This window comes from Salarias fasciatus (genome assembly GCF_902148845.1).
Source record: "Salarias fasciatus chromosome 7 unlocalized genomic scaffold, fSalaFa1.1 super_scaffold_4, whole genome shotgun sequence".
In the NCBI taxonomy this organism is placed as follows: Eukaryota; Metazoa; Chordata; class Actinopteri; order Blenniiformes; family Blenniidae; genus Salarias; species Salarias fasciatus.
In genome coordinates this window covers 23,071,545-23,089,259 of record NW_021941229.1, presented here as the reverse complement: position 1 = coordinate 23,089,259, position 17,715 = coordinate 23,071,545, and the positions used below count along the sequence as shown (strand labels likewise).

Here is a 17,715-nt window from a genome sequence, read left to right as displayed (position 1 = left end):
CTATCAAAGCTCTAAAGACGTCTTGCAGTTTAAGATGAAGTCGACCAGTTGTTTGTCTGATACGGCGCGCTCTGTGACTTTAACGGCGTCTAATGAAGTTATTAATAAATCACAGTTTGGTAAAGATGCTTTGGAAAATGTCAGGCATGAAAATAATCTCCTGGAATTGTAATACTACGAATTGCAAACACACATAAATCTAAATGTGACTGATTCAAGTTTTGTCCTTGATGTGTGGGTTTTGTCCTTGAACCGACTCCTGATGTCTCCCATCACAGGTCAGTGTGTGTTGCCCCCAAGTGGAAAGACTCAGCCAAGACAGTGATCAGAGTGAAGGGAGTGTGTGTAGTGGTTAGTTTGCACTCTGGGTCTGTGGTTCGAGGTCAGTTTATCTTCACAGTTCAAAATGAGTCAAGTGGTGACTCTGGAACGGCTTCTAATTAAGATTGTGAGTGTGTGATTGTGTCTCATTGTTGAAATCAAACAGAAGACAAATAGATGGAACTGAATGTATTTTATTTGTCAGATATAAAACGCTCTAACAATCTATGAAGGTATAAACTTAACCTTCACTAAACTACTTTCATTACTCCATTGCAAGAAGGAAATCTTTTATTTTCACAAACTCTTTTAACAAAGCAAAATTGGCTTGATTCAATAAATCAGTTCTTTTCCATTTTGTTTTCAGTATTTCTTTAGTTAAGTTTAAAGTACAAATTTTTGTCCATTCAAATCCAGAAAATCATCCAGACAAGTTCAAACAGGCTGACAATTAGTCAATACATGTAACCTGAGTATTGTAAAGCTGAATATCCTCGGTTAAAATGTCCAAACTTTCTCAGTGAAAAACACTAAAATCATATTTCATCAATACTGCATGGAAGGCTTGCACAGTAATTCAGTTCTGGAAAAGGTCCAGGCTGGATGTGGAGTTTGCATGTTCTCTGTGTGTTTTGGTTTAGTGCGACTTCCTCCTGCAAACAGACGACCTGGTGACTGTAAACCTGGCTGGAGGTGTGTGTGTGTGTGTGTGTGTGTGTGTGTGTGTGTGTGTGTGTGTGTGTGTGTGTGTGTGTGTGTGTGTGTGTGTGTGTGTGTGTCCGTCTGTGACGGACCGGTAACCTCTCCACACGCCACACAGTGAGGTTTGAAATCCATGACTTCCTGGGTGCTTGTGGGTTTGTATCTTTAATGCGGAGGATTTACATACTTTTATTCAGACGTTGAAACCATTCTGAAATAAAATCAGCTCGGGTCAAACAACAGACTCGCTGACTTTTAAGTCTCTGATTTACATTTTTTTAAGAATGATAAATACCTTCAGATTTTGCACTGGAGGCCAGGTGCCTTCATCAAAGCGATAATGTCAAGATTTGCAGTCACTCGTAAAACGGCACAGGTTAAAATTTACATTTTATTTTGTTTTTTTTAAGATGGGGTAATGAAATATTTAATGTGAAACCTAAGGAATTATACTTTAATTCATCTATCTTTTCTATTTTTATACCACTTAAATATGCGCAAAGGAGAAACCCGACAAGTTTCCAGTCATTCTCAGGAAAAACAGGATTTATCATGTATTTAGTGTTTGTTACTAACCTGCTGAGATGAATGAGGAAGTTATGAGGAGAAATATCTCCTCTCTGGTAAAGGATGAAGTGGAGTTACACGGAAACTGTTGGAGCAAACAGAAAACCTCTGATGAAATAAAACGTTTGCAACTCATTTATCTCCGGCACTGACACATACATCACATCTCTTTATCTATGCCGAGCGCTCGGCGCAGACCAACTGTTGCAGCGGGGAGAATCGCATGCGGCTGCTCAGGTGCAATGGACACAAATTGATTATGACATTTCTCATGAGCCTCGATAATGGATCAAAATACAGTTGACACCCAGCATCTGTGCATGTTATGGAGGGCATTATGCAATGGAAGGCCCGAAGCGACGGCGCCAGAGAGCTGGGGGTAACACCAGGCCGCACGGCGCTAAATCAATCCGTCCTCCACGCGGCTTTATTTAACTCGGGGCTGGGCAGGCGGGGGTCAGTCCCAGCAGACGCTGGGCAAAAGGGCCGGGTTTCCCCTGAGCAGGTCATCAGTCCATCACAGACACACACTCACTTCAGCTACAGACACCGATTTAACACAGGAAGGGCATGTGAACTTCAGAGCGCAGCCACAGTGGAAAAAAAACGAAACAGTTTGGAACTGAAGGTCATAACCGTGACTGTCTGGAAACTCTGAAACCACTCACCTTAACTCTAATCACTATTTTCTTTCAACTGTTTTTCCATTCCATTCCATTTTGTTTCCGTTCCCCCTAGAAATGCGCAAAACCTAAATACCGTAATAAAAATCTGGTCATGGAAACACCTACATATTGAAAAACCTGCCAAAAACAGTGCTGAAAAGTGTTTGGCTCTCATGAGGTGATCTTTCATTTTCATGTTTTAATTTTTTTTTTGGATTTAGATGTTTGGTTGCTTCATGTTTCATGCTAGCTATGGATAACTTTTTTTAGCAGTTGCAATGATCCGGTGGTTGAGCAGGCGGTCTGTGCCGGCTGTTTCTGGTCGCTCTGTTTGTGGGGATCCTGTTCCTGCTGCCTTTCGTCCTTGTGTATTTGTTGCAGTTGTGTGCTTGTGGTGTGTTTTTCTGTCGCGACTTTGTGTGCTGCTAAAGCAGTGGAAAACCGCTAAATCCAATGACCAAAGATTTCACAACGCACTTATTTGAGAAGCATCTGGTGACTTCGTGAAAATTCTAATAAATTTATTCCAAATAAATTTAGACCTGTAACATTACACAGTGTTGATTCTGCGGGGCTCTCTTTGCTACATTAAAGGGGACATACTATGCTTTTATCACTTTGTGAAGAGTTTCTTATAGTAGTATGTGCTGCTGTAGCCTCATTATGACGTTCAAATTAGAAAACGGTCTGTTTCCTCCCTTTCTTGCTTCACCACGTTTTGTGAGAATGCCTGCTGAAACGGTCGAGTTTGAGTTTGGTCCGCTTGTCCTGAAATTAGCGGATTTAACTCCTCCCCCTGTCTGTGCCCTGACCGTGTGTGTGTGTGTGTGTGAGAGAGAGAGAGTGGGCGTGGCCAGACGCGTTCAGGTGCCTGCCGGAAAGCAGGCTCAGAAACAGCCTGTTCTGAGGACGACTCGTCAGAGCCACTTTTCAGACCGCTGAAACTCCAAACAAAGGATGAATTTGGGGCGAACAAACTTCAATACTATGTCTTTGGGCTTCTGAGACCTACATGACGTGACTGAAAAATAGCATAATATGTCCCCTTTAAATAAATGAATAGTCTACAATTCGAGCAGTTTTCTGTTGTAACATTATTGCGATTATAAAGGACTACATTTAAACTACCACATTGTCCAGAGCAGCAGTGTTCTCAGCTGCAGCCTGTTACACTACTTTTTAAAACACATTCCAATGCGCCGTATGAGTCGTTGTCGAAACGGGGCTCCGTTGATGCTGTCTTTTTAAAGTTGTGGCTTAACTCCAGGTCAGACTGTTCAGAGTTAATGTTATTCAAATCAGCTGCACCACAACAAAAACCTTAAACCTTAGAGTTTAAATGTAAATGTAGTTTTGGCACTATTTTACCAGTCTGGCCAGCTCAGGATGAAACTGGACCATGAGGCCCCTGAATTAAAATATGTTTGACACCCAGAAGATCGATGGATGGTTGAATACAAAGCACAAAGCTTTATTCTTAAACCCCGAACGCAGCGGGGAAAGCTACTCACACAATGTCTCTGTGACCTAAAAATGCAAACTTCAGCTGACTTACTGTATTCCTTCGTTGTAATAGGAACGATCCAGTTTGGGGAAACTAGGTGTAAATGTTGGAGCCGAGGGAAACTGGAGCATTTTGTTTCTGTCGCGTGTGCAATCAGATGGTGAGAAACACTTCAGCTTACTGCTGTCGGTGCAGGGAATAAGTAAAATGGGAAAAAAAGGCTCTTCCTGCTGGGACGCATGATCGGTTTCCAATCTTTACTTCCTAAAAAAAAAAAAAAAAATGACAAAGTGAAAGTAAATTTCTTCTCATACAATTGTGATGAAGTGTCTGCCCGTCAGATTTTGACTGATTTCAAGGGACCACTGAGCTCACATTTTGGATCACATTATGACAATCATTTGTCTTCTGCGCTTCCCAAAACATTGAAAAATTACACGTCCACAGGGTTCCCAAAAAAAGAACGCGAAAAAGTGGGATAGAATAAGTATGTAGTGATGTGAAATAGTGCCCTGCCATTTCTGGAATATTTCTTGAGACGCTACATTTGAAGATTGGGCAGGTTGTTATTGGTTGGTATTTCATGTTCCATCCAAGAGGCCAAAAAAAGAAATCCGAAGGCGTCTTGTGCCACTGCTCATACATTTGTTAGCGGCATAGCACAGACTGTACAAACACTTTGTTTACATGTTCCAGTGGCAGCCGTGGCGGCTCATCGGGAACTAATTTATCACTGAATCTTTAGTGTTTCCAGATACGTTGGCAGCGTAACGCACTAAAAGAGCCTCCAGGACGAACCTGCTCACACGGCTTGAATGTGATTGTTCTGCCTGAAAAACAAACAAAAAAAAAAAATAACTGACCAATCATTCATTTTGATTCCATTTCTTTTAGTCCGGTGTGATTAAAAAAATTGTGGACAAAAAACGTTTTCCTTCATGAGCGTGAGATTCATGGTTATTTGTCTTCACAACTTGTTGTGAAGACAATTATCTTACATAAAAGTGATGCTGAAATGTAAATTTTCTAATTTTTTTTAAACTCTTTAAAGGGATTAATAGAGACAGGACATGTCATGCTGAAGGAAGTGTAAATCAACACCCTTATGTGTCGTTCATATATGAAAAAAAGCATCATGCTTAGAAAGAAAGTACATGAAGCTTTAGGCTTTATGAGTTTTTTTTAAACAAACAGGAAGAATTGCAGAAGTTAGTACACGTGGTCACTTGATGAACTGACTCGATCAAGCGTTGTTTTGGAAAGAGTTGATTTCCATTCAGTTTAATTAAAAACATCACTGTAAATCATGGTAAAAGCCTCTTTTTTCCTGAATCGTCCCGCTAAAACTGGCCTGTTGTCCTTTAAGAGAAATGCTCTGCAGATGGTCAGTTTGTGGTGTTTTTCCATATAAAATGATTAACCGAGCTCAAAGCCGCCTGATGTTGCTCGCAGTGACTCACGCACGCAGGATGGATTATAACAGGGCTGCTGGTGTGAGTTACAGTTCCAGTAACTCTGTCCTGTTGCAGTGTGAGAGGCTTCATGGATGGATTCTGCTGTTTGCAGCGCAGTCGTTCCTGTCGGACGTGAGCTGAGCGCCATCTAGTGGTGGGATTTCCGCAGTGTACCCACTGGGTGTGAAACTCATCATTTAACTTCACTTGAATCATATTTCCTTTATAAGTACCATGAGCTGGTGCTCTTGTTTAAGTTGTTGTGTAGAATTAATCTGTATGTCTATCATCTGTCACAACACTTCGCGAAACAGATCTTTTTCTTGATTTCTTCTCATTTTCACTCACTTGCTCTTCCCATGACCAGTAATTGCTTCTTGAATAACAAAATAAAACATAATTATACTTTTTAAAATATCCATTACATTCAATATACTGCATTGAGTAAACAATACTGATTAAATTACATTTTGTGAAAAGGTAAATACTGATGAGTCCTTCATATCAATAATGTCAAGAAGTTTATGTGAATTATAAGTTCTCATTGGCATGAAAGCTAAAACTTGACAATTTATAGTTTTTGAAACTCCTTTCAGGATATAATTGGACATCATGCTTGCCTTGGGGGGTATATTTATCTAAATTTTTACACATTAAATGATAACCACTGAGACTTGACTCATCTTTACTGCAAATAAAATAAAAAAGCTGGCGTGTTCAAATCCAGGTCTCACATCAAGGTTCAGTCTGAGTCTCGGCCAGTGGTCTAGTATTTACCGTGGAGCACAGGACGCCAGCAAATAAGTCCACTGTGGAGGAGCTGGATTACACAGCTGCTAGTTAATCAAACCGAGAACGCTGTTGGATTAACAAATTAATTTGCTCCCCTGGGATCTAATTACAGTGAACATCAGCATTCAACCTATTTGGGGGGAAAAAAAAACAAAGAACTTCCTCAACAATTTTGAAGGAAACACTAGAAACTAATAGAAAAAGTTTTCCAAAAATGAATGAAATCTTAAGAAATGTTCCAAAAACCCTATATAGTCTTTGAAACAGTCAAAAATTGATTGTACAAACCATTGAGTGACGATGAGAGATTGGACTTCAGCTGAATATTACTGGAAATACTGCAGCGACAGCCTTCATCCACTGAACGCCAGTCCTTCCACGTCCACATTCCTTGACACTCGGCTCAGTTCAGCTGGCGTACGACGCCCAGCTCCATGACGGCCCCCACCTTCACAGAGCCTAAACTACAGAGTTAAACATCTGAGGTGGGGGAACTGACCACGAGCCCTGAGGCGTCCGTTTGAATCCCTTCCAGACACACATTCCTGCAGGACTGTTCATCCAAACAGTGCAGGTCAGAGAAAATAACGGGAGGAGAAGTAGGCTGAGGCCTTCGGAATTTCTATCTAGGCTACAGCAGCTCCCGACGGATATTTGGGGATAGCCTGAGGTAAGACCTGAAAAGTGAATCATAAATGGAATGGGTCGATTATGTAGGGCGCACGCTTCTCTCTGCACAGCGCAAGTCAAGAGGAAGGGCCTGAAGTATTTTCTGAAGCAGCGCTCAGGCGTCATGTCGGGGAATAGAGACGAAGGAAAGAAGTACATGTGCTTCACTCCAGAACCTGGGACTTCTCCTTCAACTTCCACATCAAACAAGTCTGCAGGACTGCTTTTTGTGTTGTCTCTAAAATCAGGAACACGTTTGACTCCGAGAAACACTGAGAAAATAATCCATGAACTGCTGAAAAAGTCTTCTATTGATCCAAAATGCTGAGAGCGCTGACAGGAACCAGCAGGAGAGATCACACCACTCCTTCACTAGCTTCTCTCTATTGGCTTCCCAATGAATCTGCAATAGAATTTAAAATCCTTATTTTTAGCTCCTTGAAGTTTTCTTTTGGGAAAACCTGTGCTATTATATCAAAGTAAAATGTTTTTGATGATCACAAGATTGATCATTTCTGATGAAAACTGTTTAAAAATCTCCAGTTTCTATAATCTTTATCCCGTTAAGGGAGGCTGGAGAGTCGAGTCAAGCCGACTGTAGGAGGAGGGAGGGTCCATTCTGGGCAGGCACACACACAATGACACACACACACACACACACACACACATTCACACCTGTTCAAGTCTGAAGTAAATACAAGATTTCTAATCGTTAAACCTCTGTATTTCAAAACTTTGGCATATTTTCCTCACTTATTCTATTCCCTCGTGTCACTGATATATTAATTTTCTCATTGAAAAACTGGATTTGTTTCTACAAAATGATGTTCACTCATTTATCTGTCAGTTAAATGTGCAAAAGCATCTGGAAACATGACACTTGAAGCATCAGTTGTACATAAACACATTTTTATTCAGCCTGATATAGGTTACACATGGAAAAAAAAAAATCAATTTCTAAGAGAACTACTTCCCTTTGTGGAGCTAATGATATGAGTTTTTTTTTTTTTTTTTTTTTTTTTAAATTTTAAAATGAGCTTCAGATCCTCACTTGACAGCTTTCAGCTCGAGCTGCCGTAGGCTGTGAGGAATGAGCATAATCGCATGCTACGACTGACCTGAGGCTGTTTTTATTTTCTCTCACCTTTCTTCAAAAATAATACAAAAACAAAGAAAAACGGATTCCCCTCAGCAGTCACTGTGTTTTCTCGCTAAATGATATGGAATGTTATTTTGGAAAAGCAAGTAAAAACGCTTCTCTGCCGTGACAGAGAACAAGATAAGAAACTGATTTTTTTTTTTATTTTCTTTTTTTTTTGTTTATTTATTTATTTATTTTTTTTACAAAAAGAAAAACTGATTCCCAGAAGTCTGTTCCCAGGCTGCTACTGTGTGTGAGGCATTTAAGACAACACTTTCTCGGTCCAAAGTGTGCTCAACAATTAAAAAAAAAAAAAAGAAAAGAAAAGAAAAGAAAGACTGCGATTCAGTCTCATCGCCCCTCGAACGCGGATATGAACAAAAACCACAACCTCGATGCTCAATAGTACAGAAGGTACATTAAAATTACGTTGCTTGCAAATCAGCTTTGGAGTCTAATATATTAGGACTGACAGTCAGAGACACAAAGCAAAAGACTGATGGGAGGAGGGGGGGAGGGGGGAGGATGTTTACATTTAACTAGTGTTAGTCTGTTTTTTTTTTCTTTTACTTGTAAATTACACAAAGTGCAAATTTTATTTATATTACACCATAACCAATTTTAGAAATTGTTCATCTTCTATTATATAACAATGAAAAATCTGTTAATTTCACATAAGCCCCAACAAAACCATAACCTACCCCCCCCGACACCACCCGATCCCACCAGCTATCATCTTTTTTTTTTTCTTTTTTTTTTTAATTTTCAATTTTTAAAAAAAGGAATCACTAAAGACATGCTGCAATGACGCCCACCAAAATTTGTTTGACCAAAGCCTCCTTTTTTCTCGGCTCCTCGAATCTCTTACAGTACACCGTTGCTGTCAGCGTGCGTGTATAGTTAAAATATATATATGTATATATTAATCTATCATTAAATAGTATGCCTCTTGCACAGTCTTGCATGCATTGGAGAGCATTTTTTTGGGCAAGCTGTACAAGAAGGAGAGGCGTGTGGACGGACTTGCTCAGGCTGCAGGCTCCGGGCCGGGTCCAGGCACTCTTTAGCCACCTGTGAACGGGTTCTGGCCTTTACTCCTCGCAATCGCGTCAGTCCCAAAGTGGTTCTCCAGTGTGTTGTTGTTCTCGTTTAGTTTTTTTTTTAAATTGTTTTGCTTTTTTGTTTGTCGACAGAGCATGTGTTTGTGTGGAAGTGCGAGAATGTAAAATGTGTGTGTATGTGTGTGGTCCTAATCTCAGTTTCACAAAAAAAAAAAAAAAAAAAAAAAAAAAAGATTTGTGGAGATCACTGAAGTTTTGTTCCCAGCTTTCGTTGTCTGTTTCTGTTGGAGGAAGGCAGAAGAAAAGTGTGTGAATCGCCACAAATGTACGGCTGCTGCACAGTCACACCATGACCGCAGCAAATGGTTCTTCTACGCGAGTCGATGGACAACAATGAGCGTCGTGACTCCCAGTCCAGGTTCTCCCGGGACTTGGTACTTTTAGAGTTGACCGTCACGAGGAATTAACAATGCAACTTGTTCATCTGTCCATAGGAGAACGCACGTGCTCACCATTATTATTGTTCATTGTGTGTGAGATTTCATTATCAAAACCAACAACAGCGCCGCGTTGGGGATGGCAGGATGACGACAATCATTTCAGCCACTTCTACTGAAGCCGACACTGCCAGTGAGAGGAACTTACCGTGCCTCTGACCTGGTCACTGTGTACTCAAACCATAAGATGTTGGGAATCAGGCTTGTGTCTCGCACCAGGAAGTACTCTGATATTGGCCTATCAAAAGAAAAAAATACCCGCAATGAAATGACTGTAGCAGTTTTTTCCATCCACCTATTCCTTAATAAAGTTAAAATGTCTTAGTATGTTGTAGCAGCGTGTTGTACTGTGCATCCAGAAAGTATTCAATCACCTTCCAAAATACGGCTGTAACACAAAATGTGGAAAACGTGACGTGGACTGAATACCTCCCGGATGCTCAGTATAGACGTTTCCTCAGAAGAGATCGACTCACCACGCAGCTATTCTGGGGAATAAAGGTGTCAGAACCTCTTGCGTGAAGAAGAACCAGATGATGCCGAAGGTACTACCAGCTACTGCGCCGTAGAAAACCTGGCTCCAGGTGTGATACAGCAGGTAGACCCTGGGAAAGAGAGACAGGAAGTGTGAGAACTGCTCAACAAACAAGCAACGCTGGAGCTTAGAATAAATACTTTTCATGAAAAAAAAACGCATTCACACGGGAAGAAACAGTTCCTTTTCCTCTGCTTCACGTTTCCAACTGCTGCTGATTGTTGCGTTTCCTGCTTAAATCACAGCCACCGGCTTTTCAAGTTATTTCTGTGAGTAACTCTAGGCCAAAATATTAACTGTATACTTTCTGGTTCAAGTGCTCTCACACGTAGGTGTTTGCAGCAGAAAGATCACTCGTTCTGCGGGAAAGCTAACAGTTTTCAACTGCTGTGAGTGGAATGAAGCAGGATGTCAACTGCCAGGAGTCAAAGATGTGAGCATGCTGCAGCTGTGTGCCTGTCGGTGTGTCCAACAATATACACACGGTGCTTATTTATTGACAGGCAGAGGAGCTACGCGGGGCAGCAGTTCATAGATACACTCTTCACTGCGTGAGCCATTAGCTTTCTCTTAGCATCGTCCAAAAAGATGCAATTCTAAGGCTCGCCGGTGATGCTAAAGGTGTGTGTTTAATCTGACCTAGTTGTGTGCTACGACCAGAGCGTTCAACCTGTTTAACGTACATGTCGAAGAACAAAAATAACCGAGAACGAGAACAAGAATTGAACCAAAGCAAGATTCACTGCTTGGGAGCCGTTTTTCAAGTAATTTTCAGGGGTTCCAAGTTCTGTTGTTGTCCGCAGACACCGAAAACACACCAAAAGCATCAAGTTCTCACTTGAAAATCAATAAAAAAGGAACAGGAGATGAAAAGACTCCACTTAAATATCACATTCACACAATCTTCATATTTAATACCAGAAACTCCCTGACAGGACGATAATCTGCTCTATAAACATTCACTTCTTATTACTCCCAGAATTTAACACATTTTGGGATTCATGTGAAGCATCTGAAGCAGCTGCAGGTGGTTTTCCAGCTCTCACCTGCTGTATGAGACTGATAAGGCCATGCCCAGCAGGATGATGGACAGTATGTGTCGCCACAGCAGGTCCACACACCGGGCGTTGTTCGTTTGATGCATTCTGAAAAACAAACCAGCTCATCTTTAGCTCTGTCGACGTGAAGTTGTAACTTTCTGCTCTGTGTTTCCATGCTTAAACCTCGCCAGACAACAGGAAACGTGAACTCACCTTAAATAAAGGAAAAGAAAGAAGTAAACAACAAAGAACCAGATGAGTTGGGAATGATTGGAGGGCATCCCATACTCATTGTGTACGGTTGTGTGAGCTCCTGCGACAAGAAAAGAGACACTTTTTTAAAAAAATGAGCAGGTATCCTGATCAATATCAAAGATTTAACAAGTTCAAAAACATCCAATAAGTCCAACAGTTACTGTCAGAAACTGTCTGAGGCAAGGTGATGAGATTCAGTTTGGTTTACATGCAACCTATACTCATAGAGAAAACATTGTCCATTTGGGGAAAAAAAAGTTTTAGGAAACACACTCCAATGAATCACCTTCAGTAAGGCTGCAAAAGCACACACTGTAAAGAGCGCTGCCATACCAAAGTCATTTTGAAACTTGATTAATAAACAGGAAACAGAATATGGGAACCGATGGCTACACATACATTCAAGCAACAATGATAAAACAGAGCTTTAGAGTATCGACCTCTGCCGTCTCGGCTGCATTTAAACGTTTTCAAGTGAAAACTGACATTTTTGTGATCATTTACATGGCAACGGTGCTCGGAGTCAGACGAAATGCAACTTTCTGAAAACAGCTCCGCAGGTGGAACAGAACTGGGTCGTTTCTGACACGCTGCTACTGTGCATAAACACCACAGCCGTGGTAAACACTTCTTCTGCACATGCGTGAGCAGACGGACAATAAACAACCACGTTAGCCTCCAGAGCGTCATGACTCACGGTTCATTGTCTCCTGGGACTTGGGAGTTTCGATGCATTTTCACTGGACTCGTCATGTAAACGGAGCCTAAATGTCCACTAACTACAGCATTAAATTCATATTGAGTTGTAATAAATCCTACAAAAGTGGAAGACAACATAATAAATTCACTTATTGTTTGTTTTTTTAACTCACAAAAAACTCTCAAATTTTGATGTTTTGAAACAAACAGTTTTTTCTTTTATTTGCATGCAGGTTTCAAACAGTAGAAATGTGATGATACTATTTATAAAACACTGATGCTGCATAGCTTTGCGGTTACTGATATGCATCTCATTCTCAAGAAAAACAATGTGTGACACTGGTCGTTTGACAACCACAGGAAGTGGATGTCTATTTAGAGACGCAGCAGAAGAGACGCTGTTCACACATGTCAGCGGTGCTGCACACTCTGAGGAGCCATATGATGCTTAACCTCGTTTACACAGCACAGGGATACGAATCTCACATTTTGGCAGATAAACTGGCCAGAAGAAGCAACGACACTGTGTGCCAGGACAGATGTCAGGCTGTGATGTCTGAAGAACAAAGCCTGTTGAGTCGTTTCTTTGTGTTGTCCAATTGAGACACACACACATACACACACACAGCAGCCCCACTCACCTGCACATGGGCGCGGCTCTCTGAGAATGTTCTTCAGCACCCAGTTCACGCCATCGTTCAATATGAGCCCGCCAAAGAAGGAAATCTGTCTCACACACACACATAGAAAGAAGAAAAGGGTCAACATGAGCTGTGGCACACTGCTGTCCTGCCCGAGGCTCCGGTCCGGGCCCCTCAGAGACCATCCAGGCAGATCGCAGCCTGACTACAAATCACCTGTTCCTCCCTGAGGTGCACAAGCAGGACTCACCGTGTGCAGCTCCCGTTTAAACACTATGAGTGTGACAAATCCCACGAGGATGAAAACAGGTAGCAGACTGATGTAGGCCAGCACCTCTCCCGTCAGATCATCTGAAACACAATGTGGATGTTAGCACTCACACACACACTCACACACACACAAACACTTGGAAAGTGTCTTAGAGCTGGTGGGAGTGACACTTGGGAGGCACTCTGTGGACCCGGGTGGTCCGCATACTACACATACAGGTCCCATACTAACGTGGAAAAGTAACCAAGGCTTCTTCAGACTCGGATTTCGTTATCTGGTGTAGTTAAGTCGGATGCGGGGTGGTTTGTGCTACTTACACTCATCACTATCAGGCCAAGGAGCTAGCTACGTTAGCCGATAGTTCTGGCTACACACAAAGCTACCGCTGTCACGGTCACGATTCACGTTCAGCCATTCGGAATGCTGGGATTGTGAGAATTAATTTCTACCAAACGCAACACGTCCGTTGATTTCGTGGAGAAAATATCAAAGCCGATATTGGGGGAGCTAGCAGGCTAGCTAGCTTCATTGTGGGCATTATGATCAACTGCGCATGCGTAGCCGGCTCACAATTTGGCAGTCCGGGTCGCATTCCCCGCTGAGCCCCGTTGTTTTGCAGGCAGGCTCACTATTTCGCACGGGCACCGACGGCCGCGTTCATTCACTGGCAACAAAAACACGCGAAATCATCAAAGAGCCGGCGAGTCGCGCGGCTCGGCCGTCTAAACACGCGCCGGAGAGTTTACATACCTTCCGCGAACTCAACGTGCGTGACAGATATGGACCGCCATCGAGGTGGTGCCGAGCACTGCTCTTCCAACGCCATCTTACCCGGACACAACCGGGCTGCCCCAGCGGAACGCCCCAGACACGTGTCCGACCAATGGTGAGGGGAGGACGGCGTTCAAACGGGCCCCGGCCGCGGCGCAGCCGTCCAATCCCCGCAGCGCGCCGCGCGCAGCAGGCTGCACCCACACACTGGAATTACTGAATGGACAGAGAGAACACTCAAGTGCAGCAGTTGGAATTAAAGCAGAGGTGCACTCATTCAAAAAAATGCATATCGAGTTCGTGTCCAGATAAGCAAAATATTAGATTTTAAATCTTTACATAACTGTGAATAAATGATGAATTTAAATACCATACAGTCTTTATAACTGTAGCACACGTAGAATGTAAAATAGAGTAGAATAAAAGAATAGTCCCGAGAGGGAAATTATTTACAGCTTTGCTCCATACAGAATAAAATAGAATCTGAGAATAGAATGAGTCAGATGATTCAGAATAAAAATACAGGAGTACATATTACTCCTGACGGTGACTAATATATGCTCCAGCCTCATACTTTTTCACTTTACAGTTCTCTTGTGTACAATAAAGATTATCCATTTATTTTGGGCAAAAATAATGATAATAATAATAATAATAATAATAATAATAATAATAATAATAATAATAATAATAATAATAATTTCTGATATATTTCTGATATATTTAAAATATTTAACATCATCATGCAATAGTTTAAAATATCTTCTCATTTTTATTGTCTTTTATTGTTATTGGTTATATTATTTATCCACTCACCATTGTAACAATGCACATTTGCCCATTGTAGGACAAATAAAGGTATATTTTACCTAATCTTCTTGGAAGTGGTGGACAGTAAAAACACACTGTTTACAGGGGGAAAAGAATTCAAGCAAATTAATACTGTACAAGTTGCTTCAAAGAGTGAGGACCGTAGAAAAATTACAGTATAATGAATTTTGAATTTTAAGCACATGACCATAGTGATTTAAACATGAGATTAAATTAAAAAAGATATGAATTATTTGTTTTTAATTTCAGTTTTGCAGATTATCTCAATGATAGTTTGCCCTGTTGGCATTTCTGACTTTGCGCCTTGTGCAACATATCTGTCAATAATTATGTGAGTCATACTGTCAAGGTCAAATGTACTTTTTTTACAACTGTATTTCACAGCATTGTCTTTGTTTCACCAGCCTGCACAAACTAAATCTGTCAGGTTTACCTAAAATCAACATCCTCAAAATCATCCACATGCTGCAGGATCTTTATACCTGAATTATACTTCACCTGCATGGAAGAACAAAGTATACCTGACAGTGAAATCAGGTGTGTTTTCAATATGAGGAATTCAACAAAAACTGTTAAAATATCAAAAGCAAGATCAAGTAAATAGCTTACCTCCTGGAATTATGAGGATGGAGCATATTGCTGTGTTTTTGTATCTGCCCTCTCACACTGATGTAGTGTTTGATACAATTAATCTTGTACATTTTTGGCTACAGCATGATGCTTATCAGAGGACAATGTGTTCACAATAGATGTAGCAGACAATAAATGAGGCAGTGGATACAATGAAAGGTCATGTGAAGGTTACATGGAGTGGAAAAGAAGGACTCTGCTGACATTATCTGGGTAGGACTCACATATAAAAGAAACATCTTCAGTTTTGTTGCTTTTCTTACTGACTGGAGGTGAGCCCAACTATATCTAGTCGGTAACTCTCAACTTGCCTCTCAGGCTCAGGCTCCTTCCCCCCAATGGGGTGACATTACATGTTCCAAAAGCCAGCCAGTCTCTGTTTCTGGGGATTGGGTCACCGGGCCCTCCGGCGCTGATTGCCACCCAATCTACACCACACCCGGCCCTGCGGTTCCCTCGGCGGATGGTGACCTGGCGGTTGGTGACCTGGCAAATTTTCAAAATTCTAACCAAAGCATTGAATTTCAGTATCAGTGATGCTGCCAGAAAAGCCAGCTACCGAATGCAATGGTTGTAGGAGAAACTCATTGGACATTTCATTGTATTTTGCACGGAAGGGTATCATTTAATTGCCTTTTTTTTTTTTTTTGGATTGTTAGCATTTTCAGGAGTAGTTGTTTGGTTTTGTGAACAAATATAGACATTTTTATCATGTATTCTCCGTGCTACAATCAAGAATAGCAAATTAATAACATTTTTAAAATAAAACTTTGAAGTTTAAACATACGGTACTTTACTTGTCAAATTCTCCATGAAATTGGACTTTATCCCCAAGAACGCCTGAACGAACGTGTGCACACTTTACAGTAATTTACCGTGTTCTACCAGGTGGTGGCAGCAGTGAGCCGTGAAAGCTGGCACTGACTGGCAGTGTGAACACACGATACCACCAAGCACCTGCATGCAGTTTTATTAACTGAAGCTGCTTTGAAACACTTTATAGTGGTGAGTGGACTCACACCTCGACCGTCCAGTTCAATCTTAGTGATAAAATTAAATACAACACTAAAGAATAAATACACACTTAGAAGGAGTAACAGCTAATACTAGTAAATAAAAGATACCGGTGGAAGAAAGGAGGTAAGAGAGAGACTATAGCTGACTGTGTGGCACAAATGTTAACAAATAAATGATATTTCTTCAGTAAACTGTTCCAGGTGAACCAGTGGCAACCAGAGACCCAACTGTAAAACCAGGAGTCTGTGTGCTGATAAAGGAGAAGAAGACGATGAGAGACATCAAGCTTTGCGTCCTTTTAACTGGATGTGGATTCAGAGTAATAAGACGCATAATGCTGACAGTAATACTGATCATTCAGGCAGTGACTTCCACACAGCTTCTGAACAGACTGTAGCAAAAGTGTTCTGTGTTAAAGCAACACTAAAGAACTTTTAATTTTCGTTGCTTTTGGCGGCGCCAGTGGACAAAAGCGGTAGTGTTTTGCCTGAAGGAATACTATAGTTCCCATGAGGACTAGCGCGTGGCGTGGTAAAATGCTGCTCCCAGTGGCGTGCTGTCGGACTGAACTCGCCTACATTTGTTTCCAGCGGCTGTGTGAAGGATGGATAACGACGAGGTAATGAATCTAAAGGTGGCTAAACAATGTTATATCATGATGTGACGCATGCCGTAAAGCAGTCCGCACATTTGGAGTTTTTTAGCGTGCAGGGTTCCTACCACCCTCCTCACAGCTGCTTAGTCCAAGTGAAGCAATGCTGACGCCCTCAGCCCGTGACAGAGGGGTCATTCAACTAGTTGTAAGTCGATGTATCATCACAAAAGATATTAAAATGTTTTATTAAAGTTGAAAAGTTCCTTAGTGTCGCTTTAAAGTTGCAAAAGAAAAAGAAAAAAAAAGCCCAGGGGCAGTTGGGACCGTATTATGACACAATGACACAAAACTGCTTAAAATCTGATGTGCATGCTGTCAAAGAAACATGTGATGAAATAACCTTCTTAAGCAGGTGAAGCAAAAGTAACAGTTTAAATAAGTGGGTACAGTTATATTTGTCTGGGGAAAGAAAAGAGAAAAAGTTTATGTCCATATGTTGAGGAAAAGAAGAGACTTCTCCAAATTAGTTGAGGAGTGAGAGTTGACTCTTCTAAAGCATTAACTGCACTCTCTTTCAGATTGTTAGTGGTCTTAATCCTATAAACTACAGCAGCCATTTGACAAAGTGATACAAGCAGAGGTAAACCCTAAAGTCAAATTAATTCTGACGGAAATGACATCAGATAGCAGATGTATTAAAGCAGTGTTTCTCGACTGGTCTGACTTCAGGAACCACCGAGTCGTGACCCAAATCTGTGAAAGCTTTCAGCTTCTCAAATATATTGAACATCCACTTTGTGGATAAAAGCAGTGTTCAGTTAAACATATTTAGTCACTTATTGAAGTATCAGAACATTTCATTAACATTTAATTTTTAACAGACTTACTTGGTGTTGTCTTTCAAAATACTTGAAATTAAAATTGCAATTACTGAGAAGGTCAGTTTATGTAGACATAGCTGAAAATCCTCGCTTAGAACACAACTTTTTCCATGGTGTCTAGGGTTGTAAATAGACCTTCAGGGATTTTTTTTTAATTTCTCTTCAAATGCATCTTT

General features: G+C 41.1%; 1 protein-coding gene across 1 annotated transcript; it reads right to left on the bottom strand.

Annotated features, from left to right (window-relative positions):
* Positions 1 to 7,671: 7,671 nt before the first annotated feature.
* LOC115383329 (dolichyldiphosphatase 1-like) lies at positions 7,672 to 13,684 on the bottom strand. Its single transcript, XM_030085504.1, has 8 exons — positions 13,565 to 13,684; positions 12,794 to 12,894; positions 12,544 to 12,628; positions 11,162 to 11,261; positions 10,955 to 11,053; positions 9,850 to 9,978; positions 9,522 to 9,611; positions 7,672 to 9,157 (listed from the first exon to the last, which is right to left on the bottom strand). The coding sequence occupies exons 1-8, from the start codon at positions 13,638 to 13,640 to the stop codon at positions 9,121 to 9,123; spliced, it is 717 nt and encodes a 238-aa protein (XP_029941364.1). The 5' UTR covers positions 13,641 to 13,684; the 3' UTR covers positions 7,672 to 9,120.
* Positions 13,685 to 17,715: the final 4,031 nt, after the last annotated feature.

What these genes read in the sequence shown, in the direction of transcription:
- LOC115383329 (XM_030085504.1), bottom strand. Translation starts at nt 13,640, where the DNA reads ATGGCGTTGGAAGAGCAGTGCTCGGCACCACCTCGATGGCGGTCCATA. An exon ending in TTAAACGGGAGCTGCACACG is followed by an intron (nt 12,629 to 12,793) that starts GTGAGTCCTGCT and finishes TGTGTGAGACAG; the next exon opens with ATTTCCTTCTTTGGCGGGCT. An exon ending in GTGACCAGGTCAGAGGCACG is followed by an intron (nt 9,158 to 9,521) that starts GTAAGTTCCTCT and finishes TTCCTCCAACAG; the next exon opens with AAACAGACAACGAAAGCTGG.